Source organism: Cadophora gregata, assembly GCF_030347475.1.
Source record: "Cadophora gregata isolate MNR1 chromosome Unknown scaffold_4, whole genome shotgun sequence".
In the NCBI taxonomy this organism is placed as follows: Eukaryota; Fungi; Ascomycota; class Leotiomycetes; order Helotiales; family Ploettnerulaceae; genus Cadophora; species Cadophora gregata.
Genome location: NW_026695927.1, coordinates 307,937 through 326,407, shown reverse-complemented (window position 1 = coordinate 326,407; position 18,471 = coordinate 307,937). Strand labels below are relative to the sequence as shown.

At 47.8% G+C, this 18,471-nt stretch overlaps 9 protein-coding genes across 9 annotated transcripts; 4 read left to right on the top strand and 5 right to left on the bottom strand.

Moving 5' to 3' along the window:
- Positions 1–75: 75 nt before the first annotated feature.
- Positions 76–972, bottom strand: ONS95_009837 (uncharacterized protein; the record flags this gene model as incomplete). Its single annotated transcript, XM_058503398.1, has 2 exons — positions 76–684; positions 736–972. 2 exons carry the CDS (start codon positions 970–972, stop codon positions 76–78), a joined length of 846 nt encoding a protein of 281 aa, XP_058360110.1.
- A 330-nt stretch (positions 973–1,302) lies between these two features.
- Positions 1,303–2,406, bottom strand: ONS95_009836 (uncharacterized protein; the record flags this gene model as incomplete). Its single annotated transcript, XM_058503397.1, has 4 exons — positions 1,303–1,598; positions 1,649–2,101; positions 2,154–2,173; positions 2,225–2,406. 4 exons carry the CDS (start codon positions 2,404–2,406, stop codon positions 1,303–1,305), a joined length of 951 nt encoding a protein of 316 aa, XP_058360109.1.
- Positions 2,407–3,624: 1,218 nt separating this feature from the next.
- On the bottom strand, positions 3,625–4,791 carry CYC2 (mitochondrial peripheral inner membrane protein; the record flags this gene model as incomplete). Its single annotated transcript, XM_058503396.1, has 1 exon — positions 3,625–4,791. One exon carries the CDS (start codon positions 4,789–4,791, stop codon positions 3,625–3,627), a length of 1,167 nt encoding a protein of 388 aa, XP_058360108.1.
- A 403-nt stretch (positions 4,792–5,194) lies between these two features.
- Positions 5,195–6,987, top strand: SER3 (Phosphoglycerate dehydrogenase ser3; the record flags this gene model as incomplete). Its single annotated transcript, XM_058503395.1, has 8 exons — positions 5,195–5,529; positions 5,583–5,890; positions 5,952–6,431; positions 6,478–6,587; positions 6,635–6,677; positions 6,726–6,784; positions 6,831–6,912; positions 6,959–6,987. The coding sequence occupies 8 exons, from the start codon at positions 5,195–5,197 to the stop codon at positions 6,985–6,987; spliced, it is 1,446 nt and encodes a 481-aa protein (XP_058360107.1).
- A 1,122-nt stretch (positions 6,988–8,109) lies between these two features.
- Positions 8,110–9,638, top strand: ONS95_009833 (uncharacterized protein; the record flags this gene model as incomplete). The annotated part of the gene is made up of 4 exons (XM_058503394.1): positions 8,110–8,546; positions 8,596–8,946; positions 8,999–9,228; positions 9,286–9,638. The coding sequence occupies 4 exons, from the start codon at positions 8,110–8,112 to the stop codon at positions 9,636–9,638; spliced, it is 1,371 nt and encodes a 456-aa protein (XP_058360106.1).
- Positions 9,639–9,728: 90 nt separating this feature from the next.
- ONS95_009832 (uncharacterized protein) lies at positions 9,729–11,509 on the bottom strand. Its single transcript, XM_058503393.1, has 3 exons — positions 11,153–11,509; positions 10,808–10,985; positions 9,729–10,751 (listed from the first exon to the last, which is right to left on the bottom strand). The coding sequence occupies exons 1-3, from the start codon at positions 11,309–11,311 to the stop codon at positions 10,003–10,005; spliced, it is 1,086 nt and encodes a 361-aa protein (XP_058360105.1). The 5' UTR covers positions 11,312–11,509; the 3' UTR covers positions 9,729–10,002.
- Positions 11,510–11,688: 179 nt separating this feature from the next.
- On the top strand, positions 11,689–13,307 carry CUE5 (ubiquitin-binding protein cue5; the record flags this gene model as incomplete). Its single annotated transcript, XM_058503392.1, has 4 exons — positions 11,689–11,840; positions 11,930–12,215; positions 12,270–12,794; positions 12,850–13,307. Exons 1-4 carry the CDS (start codon positions 11,808–11,810, stop codon positions 13,305–13,307), a joined length of 1,302 nt encoding a protein of 433 aa, XP_058360104.1. The 5' UTR covers positions 11,689–11,807.
- Positions 13,308–13,763: 456 nt separating this feature from the next.
- Positions 13,764–14,855, top strand: ONS95_009830 (uncharacterized protein; the record flags this gene model as incomplete). The annotated part of the gene is made up of 1 exon (XM_058503391.1): positions 13,764–14,855. One exon carries the CDS (start codon positions 13,764–13,766, stop codon positions 14,853–14,855), a length of 1,092 nt encoding a protein of 363 aa, XP_058360103.1.
- A 1,045-nt stretch (positions 14,856–15,900) lies between these two features.
- ONS95_009829 (uncharacterized protein) lies at positions 15,901–18,090 on the bottom strand. Its single transcript, XM_058503390.1, has 4 exons — positions 17,330–18,090; positions 16,808–17,229; positions 16,112–16,711; positions 15,901–16,057 (listed from the first exon to the last, which is right to left on the bottom strand). The coding sequence occupies exons 1-3, from the start codon at positions 17,794–17,796 to the stop codon at positions 16,332–16,334; spliced, it is 1,269 nt and encodes a 422-aa protein (XP_058360102.1). The 5' UTR covers positions 17,797–18,090; the 3' UTR covers positions 15,901–16,057; positions 16,112–16,331.
- Between the last annotated feature and the right edge of the window lie 381 nt (positions 18,091–18,471).

The following is an 18,471-nucleotide window of genomic DNA, read 5'->3' as shown; positions in this document are numbered from 1 at the left end:
CTATGGACATGATACATACTAGGTCGTTTCCCTACTAATGGGACCTGAATCCAAATCTATTTTATCGCTCCTCTTCTACTCCTCTTCTTCATCCTCACCACTCTCGTCCCCTTCCTGATTCAACACCGCCCTCTCAATCAACCCCAATGTCACCCTCACCGGCAACCCCACGACATTATCCCAACTCCCCTCAATCCGCTCCACCAACAAACTCCCCATACCCTGAATCCCATAACCCCCCGCCTTATCTACCCCCTCTCTCGTCCTAACATACGCCTCGATCAACCCATCACTAACCTCGCTCGCAAAAAAAACCCTCGTCTCCTCCACGGCCGTCTCCATATTATACCCAGGAAACTTGGCATCCTCCCTCGGCGCCAGCACCGCCACAGCCGTGAACACCTTATGTACCTTCTGATCTCTCAGCATCTTCAACATGCCAATATGCTCCTTTTCATTCCGTGGTTTCTCCAATATCCGCCCAGAGTTGGTAACGATCACGGTGTCGGCTGCGATTACGAGGGAAGGGTCAGGTATTGATGCGAGGGTGTTCTCGATTGCTACGCTGTAGACGTCGAGGCATTTCTGGACGGCGGTTTGAAGGACGTATTCGAAGGGTGGGAGGTCCTTGGAGAGGTTCTCGGGTTTGGTGGAGGGGAGGATTTCGAGGTTGTTGAGGCCAATCTGCTTACCATTAGTCTCTTCAACTTTGTAGAGTTTAATATAAGTAAATACCGTAGACAAGATCTGTTTCCTTCTTGGACTTGCAGATGCTAGAATTAACCTCTTCCCAGGACTTCGCAATTGGTTCAGCACTGGGATGTCGAGAGGGAACGGGACGCGCGGCAGAGGTGGTTTTCCTGAAGCAGGAACTGCTGGTCTGGATGGTAGGGTAGCGCCATGTTCAGCTGCGGCAGCATCGTAGGTTGGTGGCGTATCGCTGGGAGGTAATTGGATTTTGCCTTCTGTCATTTTGAGGGTGGGAGGTGTTGATGATGGAAGGTTGGTGATGCTGTGGCTGAAGCTCGACGCGGGGTGTTTCGCTTGTCCCAGCCCCTCCTTCCTGACTTCCTTCTACGCATCATTTGTAATTGGTAGGGACGGGGTATACATAGTATTTGTTGACCATATTTGAAGCGAGCACGATGAAGAAAATGAATATGAATTCCTTGAATATGGTCAAGTAGGATTTTCCCTCAAACTGCAGCTTCACATGCATGGTGCAAGTTTCAATATTCAGCGAAAGTCTCGCAACATCGACATGCCCAGTCCACCTATAGCGCAAGCAATTCCGCAGCAAACTTACTTCCTATAAGCTCTGGCCTCACGTCTCCACCAGCCCTTGAAGTCCTGAGTAGCAATAGGGACTCCAATATCCTTCAAAGCCTTAGTCGACAGATGACAATCGTAAGGTCTTTGGACACTAGCATTGGGATCATTGCCCTCCGTATTCGCAACCATGCCATCCAGAGGCAGACCCATGATCTCCGCAAAGATCTCGCAGATCTCATATTTGGTCACCTTGTCTTCGGATGAAAATTGTAGGATCTTGGGGAGTGTTGCCTTGTCGTCTGTGGAGAGGTATTTGGTTGCTACATCTGGAGAGATTGTTAGCTAGAACGTATGCATTCAAAATAATGGAATATACCTTGTAGAACTCTGCCCACGTCTTCTGTATTGGTAGGATATCTGATAGCCCAGTGATCCATCTTTATACTCGCTCCCTTCTCCTGTGCCTTCCAAACAGCGTCCATAAGAACATTCACAGCACTCTCAGCCGGTGAACCAGCCTCTCCGTAAAGAACAGGAACTCTCATAACGACTCCCCATCCCTCCTTGCCAGCCTTCTCATACTCAGCGAGCACGGCCTTCTCGCCTTCCCACTTCGTCTCTCCATATAGATTCGGTGGGTGTGGTGCGTCTGTAGCTTCGTATGGCGCATCGCCTTGTGTGCCTGGGAAGACGTAGTCGGTAGAGATGTAGATTAGGAGGATGGAACTGGCAGCGCAGAGTCTGGCTAGGGAGGCAGAAGCTTCGACATTGAGAGCGCGTGTGCCTTCGGGGTCATTGTCGCATTTATCTGGGAAACGGTTCGCAGCACCTGGACGGTCAGCTATGTTCGCAGATCGAGCATAGATCGCTGGCACACTCACAGTGTACTACAACCTGAGGTCTTCAGCTGCTGGTTAGAAATTGGCACAAATTACTTGGGAGGGAATCTGACTTGACTTGTTCGAGTGTCGTCGCGATGTCTGCCTCGGAGCCTAGGTCAAGCTTCAAGATCGTAGGCGGACTGGCGCGTGTAAATCCGGTGCCCTTTACATCCCAACCAGCTCGATCGAAACCTTTGACTACCTGTGTACCCAGCAAGCCGGTTGCGCCTGTGATAAGAGCTGTTTTGGCCATGGTGTTGTTGGTGGGGAAGAAAGTCACAATTCTGAGCTTGGTTTGACATATCGGCAACCTCGACGCGTCTTCCCAAGTCACATATTCGTCCAGTAACAAGTCTAATAGCAAGCATAGTATTTAAGAATCTGTTCTCATCCTCCATGTTAAGCCTCTTCTAGCATACTTTCCCTTCCCCAGCGTCGACGAGTTTTCTTCTTCACGACCATCCACATGGAACAGTTCGTAATGAAAAAAAAGAGGTCTCTTTCGAGAAGTTGGTGTACAAAAATTCCTTATCCGGCCGAAGCCAAACAAGAGTGGTCACTAGAATGGTGGGTAAGAACTTGCACAGCGAATGACAGAATGGTTGAATCTCACTGGTTATAGTTTTCCTGCATGCGAAGTCAGTAACTTTCATACAAATCCAATAGGTGGAATGGAACTTACAACTAGCAAAAACGCAATCTGCAGAGGGCGGAAGTTAGTATCAATCAAAGCAGTGTTGAGCTGGTGATATAATGGGAGTTGTTGGGTGGGTGGATTGGCGACGTGTACTGACCTCGGACGAATCCTCACTGATATGCGTAAAACCTATTCAGCAGTTAGCAAAGAGATCGAACAGAGGTTGTGGTGCGGCTGCTTACCCATGCACTAAGATGAGGAAAAAAGAAGAAGAGGAGGAAAGGCTGGACGGCGCTGGAGATTATATAGAACTTTTCGGCATGCTCGCTTAGTTAGATTGGCGCTAGTGGAGGCTGAACCAAAAAAGCAGATGAGCAAACTGAGCAAACACGATCCGTGCTCAGTGCTAAGCCAATTAAAGAGAGTGAATCACAACAAAAAGGCGATGTGAAGTGCTTCAATGAAAGTGAGTGGAGAGGTGAATTAGTGGTGAACCTCATTCAAAAGACCAGGTTTACCAAATGACAAACCCACGAATACTTGAGGAACGTGAAATACGCGTTGAGACTGTCCATTTCAAGAAGCGCTTTAGTGACCATAGATTTCTGCAACTTTCGTTTGTAACTACCCTCGCTACCATCCATTCCCCATCATTCTTCATTCCAGGACTTGTTGCTTGGCATGGCAACCTCTCAACTGTCCACTAACGGCTCAGTACTTGAACTGCACCTCTAGCAATTTCCAGCAACCAGCCTTAGCCTTCAAGGTTCTTGTGCAGAATTTGAAGTATATGCAAAAATACTATATATTAGAGTCTAGGATATTTTGACATTGTCACAACTTCCAGACTTTCCAAGTCCGAATGCCCATTTGTCCAATGAGTCCACCAATTTGGCCTTGACCTTCCTTCCCACCTTCCCATTTCTTCGGTCCTGCTATATAATTGATGAACCCCTCCGGTCCAGATACAAACAACAATTTCGAATCAACTCTCGTATGCCTCGCTCCAAATTTTATTTCAGAGGTTGCCTTGGTAAGGCTCGATATCCTCTTCTGATCCAAGAACTTCCCTTCCTCATCCACAAGATAATCTACCGATAATTGACCAGGGAACTTCTGCTGCAATGTTTCCAGCTCTTGTACAATCCGTCCAGTCTTCCTCGCTTCCCAGGCATTCGGGTTACTGACGTCCGCACCACCTTCACAATCCGCTCTTTTCCTGCTCGCCCATACGATATGCATCTTGGGCTTTTCTTCATCTATACGTCTCTCTGCAAGCAATGTATATGCCACCTGCAGCGCTGGAGCAATTCCAGTCCCGCCAGCTAGAAACACAACATCCGTCACTCTCTCCGGCAGATCGAGTTCTTGATGCGGGCCTCGCAGGTGTATTTGTGACCCGACGGTCAACGTATGCAGATATCCCGAAACCTCACCCTTATGCTCCTTCCTGATAAGAAGTCGCAGATCACCCTTCGGATCCCCTTTATTCGGCGGTAGAGGCGTGTATGATCTCGCAATCTGCAGCTGTGGCTGCTTGATCTCTACCGACCAAGTTCCCTTCTCCCATGACGTTTGGTATGGATCGGAAACAAGTTTCCGCGGCCGGTTGACGAGAGTTTGTGGTCGTAGTGTGAGGATTATACTGGTGGGAGAGACTTCTTCTCTCTTGACTATCGTGAATGGTGTGAAGCGTGGAGGGTTGAAGATCTTTGTGTCGGACCTGGAGTTTCGGTTTACGAAGTAATAGGAGACTGCGCTGAGACCCAGTAGCAAGGAAATTGCTGTTACGACGAGTTTAGGTCGAGAACCCTCCTTTGGCTTTTTTGTTGCCACCAACGAGAGCCGGATTTTATCTTTCGCAAGCCGAAACGGAGTGGAGGAAAATTCTCGCCGGCATTGTTGAAATATGGTTATCTGTGAAGCTCTGCATGGCCGAAAATTTGACCTAATTATGTTGACAGGTTGCCAACATACTTTCCCTCGAGGTGGTGATTTCATTGTCGATGTTGCAGCATCCTCAAAATCGATGTCGCGTACATCATGTATTATTCGGCAGAAAGTCGTCCCCTGTTCGACTTGCTCCAGGGCGGTGAGTTTAGTGGAGAGACCCCTGACAAAACACCCCGCCGGTGATCCATTCAGGGCATGGTGGGGTGTTCTGGTCCTGCAAGGCTGTGAAAATTCTCCATGACGAGATCGGACCAGTCGAGTCCATCAGTCCAAAACCCTCCGAGAACCTGCCAGCCCAGGTGATTTCCCGAATCTGAGTCACGACATCGAGCTCTTTCTTCTAAGTCAAATCCCGCTTCCTTTCCTGTCTCCTTTTCTCTCCCCCTCTTCTCTCTCTTCTTTACCATTTCCCACAAACACCACACCCACGAAACATACAAATCCGTCAACAATGGCTACTCCCGCACAAGATATCGCCGGTTCCTCCCACAGACTGGCCAGGACGGTCTCTCACAGCCTCATGGTCTCAACTTCGCCCACTGCCACATTCCATACCCCCTCTCCAATTGCCACATTCCATTCTCCCACTTCCAGCTTCGGCGGGTCTCAACTTACGCGGACTCAGACTGCTCCAAAACAACTGAAGCCATTTGATACTCAAGATATCAAGATTCTGCTGTTGGAAAATGTAAATCAGAGCGGCAAAGATATTCTGTCAAGACAAGGCTACCAAGTGGAGTCAATTAAGACCTCCCTACCAGAAGCCGAGTTGATCGAGAAGATCCGGTAAGAGAGCTTCGCTTCATCAGAGTAGGACGTATGCTGAATTACAAACCTAGAAATGTTCATGTTATTGGCATCAGATCAAAGACCAAGCTTAGCGAGAAGGTCCTCCGTGAAGCAAAGAACTTGATTGTGGTCGGTTGTTTCTGCATTGGTACCAACCAGGTCGACCTCGAATATGCCGCCAGACACGGCATTGCGGTTTTCAACTCTCCCTTCGCCAACTCCAGGAGTGTGGCAGAACTGGTGATTGCCGAAATTATTGCACTTGCACGACAACTTGGAGATCGCTCAAACGAATTGCACAGAGGGACATGGAATAAAGTCAGTGCGAAGTGCTGGGAAATCCGTGGCAAAACTCTTGGTGAGTAATACTGAAGTGCGGATTGATTGGTTGTCTACTATGTACTAAGAAGATGGGTCAGGCATAATTGGTTATGGCCACATTGGTTCCCAACTCTCGGTCCTGGCAGAATCCATGGGCATGTCAGTGATCTACTACGATGTCGTGAACCTCATGGCTCTAGGAACAGCAAGACAGGTTCCTACGCTGCAAGCACTCCTCAACGAAGCGGACTTTGTTACCTGTCATGTTCCCGAGTTACCCGAGACTAAGAACATGATCGGAGCAGCACAATTCGACCAAATGAAGGAGGGAAGCTACCTGATCAATGCCAGTCGCGGGACAGTTGTCGACATTCCAGCTCTCATCAACGCTTCACGCAGTGGTAAGATTGCAGGTGCAGCATTGGATGTCTACCCAAGCGAACCTGGTGGAAATGGTGATTACTTCACAACGGACTTGAACTCCTGGGCCGAGGACCTTCGAAGCTTGAAGAACATCATTCTTACTCCCCATATTGGAGGCAGCACTGAGGAGGCCCAACGTGCTATTGGCGCTGAAGGTAAAAGGAATCATTCTAAGTGTTTTTACTGTGCTAATTTTGGCAGTCGCCGATGCCTTGGTCAGATATGTCAATTCTGGTGTCACCCTTGGCGCAGTGAACCTTCCTGAAGTCAACCTTCGTTCTTTGACTTTGGACGAGTCCAACCATGCTAGAGTAAGCGAATTCAGTGCTCACAAGTCAATATTTGCTGACAACAGCAGGTTATTTATATCCATCACAACGTTCCTGGTGTATTGAGAAAAGGTGCTTCACATCCATTCCAGAGTTTTGACAGGATTCTAACACAAATAGTCAACGAAATTCTTGGGGATCATAACGTTGACAAGCAGATTACTGATAACAAGGGCGATGTGAGTGCTGTTGACGGAAATAAGTTGCATAGCTAATCATGATTAGGTTGCCTACTTAATGGCAGATATCAGCAGTGTCCACCCACCACAGATCAAAGAAATTTCCGACGCCTTGGAAGCTTTGAGCTGTAAGTCATCCTGCCCTCTGAGAAGATACGTTTCTAACCAGAGTAGCTCGCATCTTGACTAGAATACTTTACTAAAATGGCATTGGCTGGAAATCGGAGGAAAGGAAAATCTGGAAATAGAATTCAACAGGAGTGGCGGCGTCTTTGGGATTGCATCAACTCTTCAACATGAATGATCTATGGAGAAACATATGGAAAGAAAGGGCTACAACGAATGGCTTCATTAGAGATAATTGGAAAAGCATCGTACAGGAGATAAGAGAGAATGTCAAAAGCATAGGAACTGCCGATAGAGTTACTTTCATTTGATAGATACTTATTCCAACTCACTGCTAATCATCAAGTCATTGAATCGTCATCTCTCAACTTCTAAACCCTGTTCTTTGGCTTAATTATCTCATTCTTTCAACGATATGCTCTCCCTTTTATTTATCAGTGGGAGACGCATTATTAATTTGATCAGAAGACCTAGCTAGCACAATAAGCATGTTCCAGCGGACATCAAGTTTTAGGGAACAGCGCTTAAACCTCAGAATATAGTGTCCTTAACGGCGAAACCAGGGTGAGGACCCTATTTCTATTGAGCAACAGGACCCCAAACAACTTGGACTTGCACATGCATCTCTGATCTGCTCTGCACTGCTGCGCCATCAAGTTTGCGACTCTCCTCGCCTGACACGTGATCAATGACGAAGGTTTGGCGATTTGAGACGAAACCTGGCAGTAACTAGTCAGAAGCACATCCCAGTCAATCCATATTGTTGAATACTTAAATTCAACTCGCGTGCAGTCTTTTGATCGATTTATGCCCTCTGTCAACTATCAATAACCGGACGATTATTGTTGATCAAAATCCACCTCCTGTCTCGAAACTCTCCTCCCTGATCTATCCAGACCAGGGTCGCAAAGCCATCTAAAGATCCCTGCGAGTGCTCCCACCCCAGTCGAAATTATTCATTTCAGGAGCTGTACCCTGCCAGAAGGACACTCGCTCGCCAGGTCAGCAATTCCTATCTGTCCCACACGACGGGCCTTCCATCAACCACGAATTTCGCGATTTCTTATCTGCGAGAAGATTTCACTCCAAGTATAAAGAAGTGTAGACATTTCACACGGAGGAAAGAGCGAATTGCAACCGTCATTGACCCACTCTTCACTTAATTATCCAAGATCTGTTCACGACATTGAATCATCATCATGTCTTCTCCATCATCCGCAGGTTCGGGCAAGCGGAAGAGAACCAATACCGGTCCTTCGAAGAACCTCACAATGGATCCCCTACAACAAGCATCCTCTCGAGACGCGTCGGGTGAGGACGGAGAATCAACTGCGCCAGAAACAACGACCAAGAATCCCGCCAAACGGCTCCGATCGTCTACACACGAAAAGGTCGTGATTCCAAATGGCGACCCAGGAGAGCCATCCGAGAGTACAGAAGCGTCCGAGGATATTGAGAAGCGCGTTCGAAAGAGGAAGGGGAAGGACGATGAGGAAGACGAAGGCTTACCGCAGTCCATGGCTCCACCGCCAATTGGAAAGCTCACAGATCCAGTTGGGTACAAGACAAACCCAGCTCCGGCTGGCAGAGCAGTAAGAGTCTACGCCGATGGAGTATTCGATCTTTTCCATTTGGGGTATGTCTTAATGTCCTTGACCTGTGACCTGAAGACTGACTTCAATTAGACACATGCGCCAGTTGGAACAAGCCAAGAAAGCCTTCCCAGATGTGTATCTGATTGTTGGAGTGACTGGTGATAAGGAGACACACAAGCGAAAAGGGCTCACAGTATTGTCTGGTCAAGAGCGAGCTGAGACAGTGAGGCATTGCAAATGGGTCGATGAAGTCATTGAAGACTGCCCCTGGATTGTCACCCCCAAGTTCCTGGAAGAGCACAAGATTGATTACGTTGCCCATGACGATTTGCCATATGGTGCTGATGAGGGTGACGATATCTACAAACCTATTAAGGAGGCTGGGAAATTCCTTGTCACCCAGCGAACGGAGGGTGTCAGCACAACAGGTATTATCACTAAGTAGGTCCACCCCAATCACAATATTTAGGGTCAAATATTGACATTACCACAGGATCGTACGTGACTATGAAAAATATATTGCACGACAATTTAAGCGTGGAACTTCCCGTCAAGAATTGAACGTATCATGGCTGAAAAAGAATGAGCTTGATCTCAAACGCCACGTTTCTGAAATGAGAGAGGCTATCAGATCAAACTGGACCACAACTGGCCAAGAATTGGGCAAGGAGTTGAGGCAGTTCTGGCAAGCAAGCAGACCTGGAAGTCCCGCTCGTATGGCTAGTAAGTTACTGCCAGGATATCTGAAGTCGCTTTGGACAAAACACTGACCACTATCAGGTTACGATGAGTCGTCAAAGACTGGGCCACTCACCAGCCCATCAGCTCTCTCACATCTCAGCCGTCGGTTGGAAATCCCAAGAGCAGACAGTCCTGGTCCAGGCAGCGATTTCGCTACTGGATACAGCCTTGGTCTCATCGGTGGTGTACGATCATGGATGACTCGAAGCCGTCAAACCAATCGCGACAGTCTCCACGGCAGCGACAGCAGCGAAGAAGATAGTGACGAACGCTCGCCTCCACGCGGCCGTTCAGGAAAGGAGCAAACCCAAAAAGAGGGCGAGGAAGAGAAGCTGGTCGATGCCCAGATTAATGCACTAATGGGGGAGAACTCGAAGCATTCTGGTGCATAGATCTTTCATACATGTTTTTAGCGTCTTTCCAGTCTTTGCAGGCAAAAAGCGTCCTTTTGGTTTTGTATGATATGCGATTTATTCCGGTATATACTTGTTTCATTTAGAACAAATCATTGAAGGCATTGCCCAAATCCTTACACCAATTGGGGGACAGCCAGCCATTTGCGCGGATGTGACCTACATCTACTGCAATCCCGATGGTGTTGCCCAGCAACTCAGGTACAAGCAAGGTTTAGCTAACCATCCCATCCTTTCATATTATCAATACCTTTGAAAATTGCCGCTGGGAGAGGACCTTGTCATCGCTAGGGTGAAGGGACGGAAGCTATGTATCCATGGCATAGTAGGAGAGTTTATGTCCTCAGATCTCATCTTCCTCATCATCGAAATCCTCCCTATCCTCCTCTCCCATGTCATATAGAATCCTCCCTCCGTCACCCGGTCCCGCGGCACCACCATCCTTCTGTGCGTCAAAGTATGGAAGTACAACATTCTCTCTATCCCTCTTCTGCTTCTCCGTAAGACCCAGGTTGAACGTCGTGTTCATAACGTCTTGCTCGGCATTGACAGGCGGACCACCTGCAGCTGAAGGAGATGAGAAAAGCGGATGGTCATCCAAGAGTATGAACTCGCTTAATGAAGAAAGCTTCGATGATTTGGCCGTAGACTGAGAAATTGAAGATGAAGATGCTGGAGGTAGAAGCACGAAGTTTTCCGTCACGCCTCGGCCCGAGCGGCGCCGAATCTCCATATTGACCACCATACCCTGCTCATCCTTTGCGCGTCCCCTCAAACCAACGATCACGCCCTCGCGACCTTCTTGGATGCCAAATACTGGTTCTTGCTGACTCTTGTCCCGCGCACGTTTGCGGGCTAGGACTTGTGAGAGGGGCGAGACTGTCAGGATAGCGGTGGCGAGGTAGATGAGAGTGGTGAGAGGTGAAGGCGTATATGGCGAGACCGAGGATGAATGGCTGAGTGGAATATCCGTGTGATAAGTTGCCAGGAGGGAGATTTGAGGAGAAATGAGTAAGGATGAGAGAAAAGTTGAAAGGTGCTGAGGGTGCTTGCTTGACAGAGGGTACAGCGTGTCAATTATGAGCAGGCATTCTGCTTCGTGTCAATCTTGAACGACTTTAGACGAGATTTGACAGCGATTGACTTACTTGTTGAAGCCGCTGATGTATTTTGGGAGGAAGTTGCCGGTGGTGGGAGATGAGATAAGATCTCAGTTCTTAGTACACCCATAGGTTTTCCACGAGCTTTGATGAAGGAATCGATCTCGAAAGGGACCTTCTTTCGGAGAGTTGAGAAAGATATGAAAATTATCTTGTTCTTCGACACCTACTCGGAATTAGTGAGTTTCCTATGAGAGTAGAATGACTAAATATTTTTGAGCTCGTGCTGGTGGGATAGATATGGAAGGAAGAAAAGGGAATTTTGCTTTGGGCGAAAGGAATTTCCAGAGACTCATCCCAAGACCAGTCAAAATTCCATCACTACTAACGCACCTTTGCTCTCCTCACAAACTCTCGTAACAGAGGTCCTCCACTCTGCTCCAGAGTATCCAGTATCAACGTGAATGGACTTGCGCTATCCCTGAGATTTAATAGCTTTTGGAATAGAAGGTTGTTGTGTGTTCGTCGTTGTTGGATGAGTGAGGGCGCCATTCTTATCAATGTTGATGTTTCTTGAAGATGATAGAAAATATCTGACGGGAAGAAGAGGAAGTGAAAAATACTGAATACTTACTTTCTCCTTACCTATTATGTTTTTCTAGTAGGTGAAGTTTCAAGCACATCGACATGCAATGTAAATTGAGGCTTCAAGCTATTTCATTTAATAATATCAGGAACTGTAACATTTATTCTGCTTTTGAAGTCGTCCTCGCGGATCTCAGTGCATTAAAATTCAGATCATATGACTTTCACGTGGAGCGCCCAGCCACAAGGAGCGTACGCCGCCCTTCACAACAGGAATCTGCGCCTCATGCGCCTGGTGGGGTCATCTGTTGGTAAGTAGCGAGTTGCCTTGTTCGATCGTCGTAAGTCTGCGAATATATAATGCCCAAACTGCAAGCCCAAACCTCCCTTACTTTCGATCGAGTTGATTTCTAGCAGAGGCAAATTGAAACAAATATCCTTTTGTGTTCAGAACCCCAACACCATGTCGGCTCCTACAAAAGCCACGGATAGCCCAGTAAGTACTCAGACGCAGCTGGATGTTCTGGTTCATGCGCTATTTACTTGTTCTTGAAGCTGCTGCTAATGACACCTTTCACTCAACAGTTAAAGAGCCCATCAGGAGCTGAATCTCCAACAACTGCGAGACCATTAGAAATGGACGACGATGATGTGCAAGAATCCGGAATCTTGGGACACGATGCGCCCGCCGTATCAAGGCAAGCAACCGTTGAAGACGAAGCACCCGCGAAGCCTCCGCGCCCTTTGAGTCCTCAGCAACAAGCGGAAAATACTTTGAAGGAAGCATTCCCAAGCATTGATGCCGCTGTTGTCAAAGCTGTTCTTAGAGCCAGCGGGGGTCGGGTCGAGCCAGCTTTCAATGCTCTTCTAGGTAAATGCCCCCATAGCTCTTGGGAATATAATTATTACTAACACTTACCTATAGGCATGTCTGATCCTGATGCCGTCAGAGAACCTACACCTCCTCCACAACCTCCTCGCCCTACTGCTCCTCGTGCCGGATCTACCCCGCAATCACAACTCGAAGCTGACGAGCAATATGCTCGTCAACTGGCGGAACACTACGGTGGTGGTTGGGGAGGAGATGGGCAACGCGGTGATGGACCCCGCAGACAGCAGACTGGTCTGCGGCCAGGACCTAATGATCAACAAAAGGAACGCAGCTTCATCGATGACGATTTGCCAATTATTGGAGAGAACTTGAAGAAGGGTTTCCTTGAGACACAGAGCAAGGTAAATGGATGGATAACAAATCTGAAAAAGCGAATTGATGGCGAAGATGACGACGATGTACCTCATCAAGGTTACAACTCTGGGCAGTCATCGAATCCGCAATACCGTTCACGCAGAAGCAATGATGGAAGACGAAGTGGAGATTACAACCGTTACGATGCAGACCCTCAAGTACTTAGCGATGACTTCGCAGGTATGCAGATGAACAGCGATGGCAGTACGTTGTTTCGTCAAAGTTCCCTGGAAGAAGATTTACTGACCCGAGATTATAGCTCCAGCTCGACGCTCTACTCGTCCTCTTGCCAACCCTGATCTTTTCAAACCAACTCCTCCTGCACCAAAATCTGCCGATGGCCGCAAGGTTGCTTTCCAAGGTGGTCCACCTGAGGAAATCGACATTTACCGTACCTCTCCGAGGTTGGGAGCCAAGGAGAACACACCACCTGTCAGCAAGCAGAGCAAATGGCAACCATTGTCTACTGTGGATCCCAGCCCAATTGGTGAGACTGACAACGATCCGTTCAGCTTAGGGGACAGTGAAGACGAGAAGGAATCTAAAGATCGTGTTGGTGGAAAGGAGGTCAGGACGGACGATGCTGAGAGACTTAAGAAAGCAGCTGCGGAGGCAATGAATGACAGCATTAGCGAACCGGCACGGAAACCAGAAGCTGCAGAGACTATTGGAACCAAAGACAAAATTGCGGAGGAGAAGTTGGCAGGAAAGTCATGAATACTGTACGACGAGTCTAGCACATTGGGAGGATTTTGTTCTTTAGCCTGCATTTCTCGTTCATAGCTCAGATTGAGGCTCAATGATATCCACGTACTCCTAAGTTTATGGTCAGTTTTTGACTTTTATAGTGCCCGTTTCGCTGATGATACCCTTGTTGCTCTCAGAGAATAGTATGAGACATGTGATAGATTAAACCAATCAAAAGCCTGGTTTTAAAGAATAGATCTTGGAAACGAAGGTATAATACTAAATAGCGAAACTCGAAATACTAAATCAGCAATATCCTCAAAAGTCCTTGATAAATGAAAGTGGGTGATATAAGAAAGCAAGAGGTTGAAAGTCAGGGCATGAGAGAGTTGATAAGGTATCACGTGCGCCGGAATTCAGGCCTCAAGTCTTCCAAGATGCCACGCACTTAGACCTCAATCGACCAACAATGCCCCCGTAACAACGATGCCGCCTTTATACCTCCGTCAAGAATTCCCCACCCTCAAAGCCTTCAAAGAGGCTCTCCATGCCTGGGCCATCGAGGCGCATTTCGAGCCACGCATCTTAAAGTCAGATACCGGTCGTGTTCGAGTAGGCTGCAAACGCGATCCTAACTGCCCCTTCGTCATCCGCTGCAACTGGGAGCGCAAAGGGGGCAGGGAACCCCTCGCACGCGTCACGGTCCTCAGGGAGAGACACACATGTCTGAACGGGTTGGAATGGCGGCCTGGAGGCGTGGGAGGTATTGGAAATGGCATTCCTAGCACGGTTCCTGGTTCGATTGGCGGACCAGCCAACATGATCGGTACGCCTGGTGGGATGAATGGGCTTGGTGGACCAGGTGGACAACACCAAACGCCTGGACTGGAGATCCGTCAAGATGCAGAGGGCAATATCATGGGAGGCGCGCGCATTCTTGGACCCATCTCTCCGCGACAGAATCCCAATAATGCCTCTCCGACTGCGACACTCATTCCTGTCCTACCTAAGGTGCAGCGGAACTCTGCGAGTCGGCTGCCGTTCTTGATGGAAATTTTGCCTCGATTAATGAGAATTGATAAGGATACTACACCAGTGGAGATCAGGGAGTGTTTGCTCAGAGAGTATGGTGCAGAAGTTCATCTTCAGCAGTGCAGAAGGGCAAAGACTGAGATCCTGAAGAAGAGAGCTGAGCAAGGCGAAAACGAGAACCAAGGTGTAGAGGGCGGTGGCAGTTTAGACGGCATGGGAAGTCAAGACGGAGAGGCTAGTAACAACCTTTTCGGAGGGGACCTTCATTCGACGCCAAATCAAAACAATTCCAGAGTAAACGGAGGGCCTAGCATGAACGGGAACCCTGGTCCCAGTGGTCCTGTTGGAGGCCCAGGCCCTGATCAAGATTTCCAGCTTCACACTGCTAGTGGAGTGGTTATTCCTCAGGTTCCTAGACGCAGCGAGGCGGCTTTGAGTGCGGTGAGTGAGCAGGCGGTCAGATGCCCATTCTGTATTAATCATCGCTGGATGAGGACCGTGAAAGAAGCTGTGGAGCACATGAGCATGCATGTTGTGGTTTCATGAGATCAGTCTGCTGTCGTTTGGTTTTTTAGAACAAGCATAAGAACCAAGGTCAGTGACAATGGTTTCTCCTGACTGGCTCTCGAGAAAGGTACGATTTGTATGAAAATACTGGAGTTGAGGGAAGGCGCTTTGGGGGTTAACTTGCAAAGAGCTTGCTTGGATGGGCGTTTGATAACTTCTTGTTCACATTGCTAGGGAATTTTCATCTGGATTGGGATTGGGCCGAGGATGGAGATAAGGAGTTTTTTTTTGTTGTTTCTCGCTGGTCAGTTATATGAATACGTATTCTTTCATCTTGACCTGTGTTCTCTCATGTCATGCTGGAGCTAAGAACTCATCGTGATTTTGCCAACCTTGAGGTAGTCCTCACAGTGCCACCAGGTATTTGCTGTAGGGCGAAATCCAGCACCCAACGTCAACGGTGTTGCTTTGACTATACACGACCAGCCAAGCGTTGGCAATGGTGTAGTCTAGCGACATTCAGTCCAGTTCTTAAATGTCCTGGGTCAGAGTCTGGATGTACTCGAAGTAGCTTATCTCGTTTGAACAGCTCTGCTGTATTGGCCACCCCGAGACAGTCGCCCAGCCATACCTACCTCTGAACTAAGTGCTATGCAGTCTCTCCACCTTATATTTGCTGTAGAAGCCACTGATTTCAACGCCCGTCTTGCCACATATAAAAATTAATACTGTAAGATGAACAACTCGAATGAACTATTCCCTCAAGGCAAGCGTCCGGCGAAGGGTTTGGCAGCAGCCAAACAGAGGTCCGAAAAAGTTCACAATTCTCGGTTAAACAAAACACAACAAAAGCAACAAAAACAATTGGAATCAGCTTCACCGTCCCAGTACACTGCATAAGATCGAGGACACCTTAAAAATAACAAGTAATTATAACGAATCATCAACTTAAAAAGCAAAAGAAAAATCAGGAATACTCAATGTATCACTGTTTCTTTTCGGCGGGGGCAACGAGAATGATTTTCATACTACAAGTACCCAGTTTAGGGAGGTAGCAGAGTGATCAATATTGCTTTGAAGAAACCCTGTCCGACCATTACTCACACCGTGTTTCCAGATGCTGGTTGGCAGAAATTTACTTAACTTGAGGAGTTGAAGGTGAGAGTTCTACACAGCCCTTAGCGAGAGGTTGTTGACAGGTCAACAACGAATGTACTTGCTTCAAGAAGTAACGGGCAATGCTGAGAGGATCTAATCAGTTGAGACACGGAATTGAGCAATTGTATGGAGACTACCACTTGAGTGTTCCATACGTATGTATGTCTTTATTCCCTAGATTTGTTCTCTCCATCGCAATTAGCAGTCTTGTCTTCTGATACTCAGAACGCCTGCCTTTCTTAACGCCAGTAATCTACAGAAGCATTACAAATACACAAATGAATGCTATCATCTGTTTTAAATATATCGCACTTCGCATCGATCTATCCAGCCCAGTATGTCCATTTCCAGCCTCCCTTACTGTCCCTTATCACTATCAAAAACACCGAACATACTACCCTGGTAATCTGTGTACCCCCTCCTCATATGCCCCGTAACATTAACCAACGGACTCCCACCCATCCAATCTTCAAAGCTCCTCAAACACTTGTCTCTCTTCTTCTGGTGATCAGATTTATGACTGATGCCATCCGGGCTTCCCAGATCGTGCCATGGCTTTTGACCTCTGAGCTGCAATGGTCCCTGGCATGTCAACATGCTCATGATGTAGTTCATTGCAAGGTCATCGCAGTTGAAGGTTTCGTCTACGAGATTCCGGGCTTGTATGGCGATTGGGTGAGCGGATGCGTAGAAGCCCATGAATTTGACGTGGATGAAGGCGAGTCCCACGAGCACCACTGTATAATGTTAACTCCGCAGGTAACAAATTTGGGGGTTTTTTTGGTCTCCAAGGCTACAAGCTTTTGAGAGATAGTTTTGAGAACTGTACGTACTTTGATAGTAACTCTCTGCTCCACCACCCGTAGAGCATTTACTCTTATACCAAGTCTGTCCGCTCTCATCGATACCCACACATCGACCATGAGCACCAACAATCCTATTCTGACCATAGTTTCGCCAGATCTGGAACCCCCATTCGAGGTCTGATGGTGTAAAATAAACGTCATCGTCTGAGCTGAAGACAGCTTGAGTTTTGAGAAGGGGGTCGGGCGTCAGTCTATTATTCATGCTGTTCACTTCGGACTTGCGGTGACGGACAGGTACGCCGAGGGGAGAGACGTAATCTTCTTCAAGCGTGGCGTTAAGGTCGTTGTTGATAATGACAATTTCCTGAAGAGAAGGAATGCGTTCTGCTAGAAGGATATTGATTGTTTTATTGAGCTCTTTGGGGCGTTTGTAAGTTCCAATGGTTATTCTGTTTTAGTATGCTGTCAGTCTTGAATCTGGACTCCATAAATCCGCCTACGTTGCAGGTGGGAACAAGTTCAAGAACAAGAAGAATTCAAGAAACCTACGTGAACTTATCATCTCTCAAACTGCTATATTTCTGCTCCATTTCCCTCAATACGTCCAAGGCACCATCGGCAGGATGGCAATTCGCATTTGCACTGGCAGCAGCTGTGCTCATAGCCTGCTGGAGCACTGTTGAAGTCGTAGTTTGCAACACCACCGATGTCGACGTAACCACCACAACATTGGCTCCGTTCGCGTTGGCCTTTGCCTCCTCCTCATCGAATCCATTTCCAAACCCGCCAACATCCACTTCAGGGACAACTACAACCCCACCTCCTGTTCGCGTACTGCCATCTTGACCTTGTTGTGCTGGTGGTCCCACAGCTACCGGTACGAAAGACGAGACTTTCCCCCCCGGTGGTGAGAGACGGAGCAGTACAAGAGTTGCTGTAATGGAGATAAAGGCTGTGATCAGGATCGTAGGGAGCCTGCCTGTGGGAAGGCCGGATTTGAGTGGACGGTAATCCATAATGAGATGCAGAGATTCAATCGCACTTGGTTTGAATCAATCAGCCTGCTTCAACGCACACGGCGAAGACGAAAGAAAGAATGACAAAAGAATCATGAACGAGAAAGGGGCGTCATCCCAACATAATTTGTCTTTCACGTTCAGCTATCCTCGGTCGTCTAGTGAGGCCCGCAAAAAGGGGTTCCATCCCGCCTTGGGAAATCCTTATCACTTCCCCCGCCGCATAATCTGCATTTCGGCGAATGATGAGACATGTTTTCTGCCACGCTTAAAAGATCAACGGTAGCCGCGTCGATAGTAAGAGGTGCTAAATGCGTTTCTGGTAAAGACTGAAGATCATAGCCGAGTCCTATTCTGGAAGGGGCTAAGCGAGCTGGCGTTTTCCCGTGCCTAGATTTCCAGCTTCTCTGCAGCTCAGCTAGCAATGAACGTAAAAAGATATTAAGCGTGTGCTCATTGATGATACGAGGATCAATTGACAGTGACTGCTCTCGCAGTCCAGCTCTGCAGAATACGCCAAGTCAGTAAAAGTTAATAAATAGCATTCAAACCTTGACGGCAAAGAGCTGAGAAAGCTTCATTTGAAACCTTTTCTTGCTCGCTGACTGTGAGAACAAACGGAGGAAACTGAGAACAGTATATGCCATGAGAAGATCGATTTGGAGTCCGAAATAC

Excerpts from the sequence above, each read along its gene's own strand:
- ONS95_009832 (XM_058503393.1), bottom strand. The coding sequence starts at position 11,311 with ATGGCGCCCTCACTCATCCAACAACGACGAACACACAACAACCTTCTA. Across the intron at positions 10,986-11,152 it reads AGTTTGTGAGGAGAGCAAAG|GTGTCGAAGAACAAGATAAT; the intron begins GTGCGTTAGTAG and ends AATTCCGAGTAG. Across the intron at positions 10,752-10,807 it reads TACATCAGCGGCTTCAACAA|AATGCCTGCTCATAATTGAC; the intron begins GTAAGTCAATCG and ends GACACGAAGCAG.
- ONS95_009829 (XM_058503390.1), bottom strand. The coding sequence starts at position 17,796 with ATGGATTACCGTCCACTCAAATCCGGCCTTCCCACAGGCAGGCTCCCT. Across the intron at positions 17,230-17,329 it reads TTGAGAGATGATAAGTTCAC|AATAACCATTGGAACTTACA; the intron begins GTAGGTTTCTTG and ends ATACTAAAACAG. Across the intron at positions 16,712-16,807 it reads AGCAGAGAGTTACTATCAAA|TGGTGCTCGTGGGACTCGCC; the intron begins GTACGTACAGTT and ends AACATTATACAG.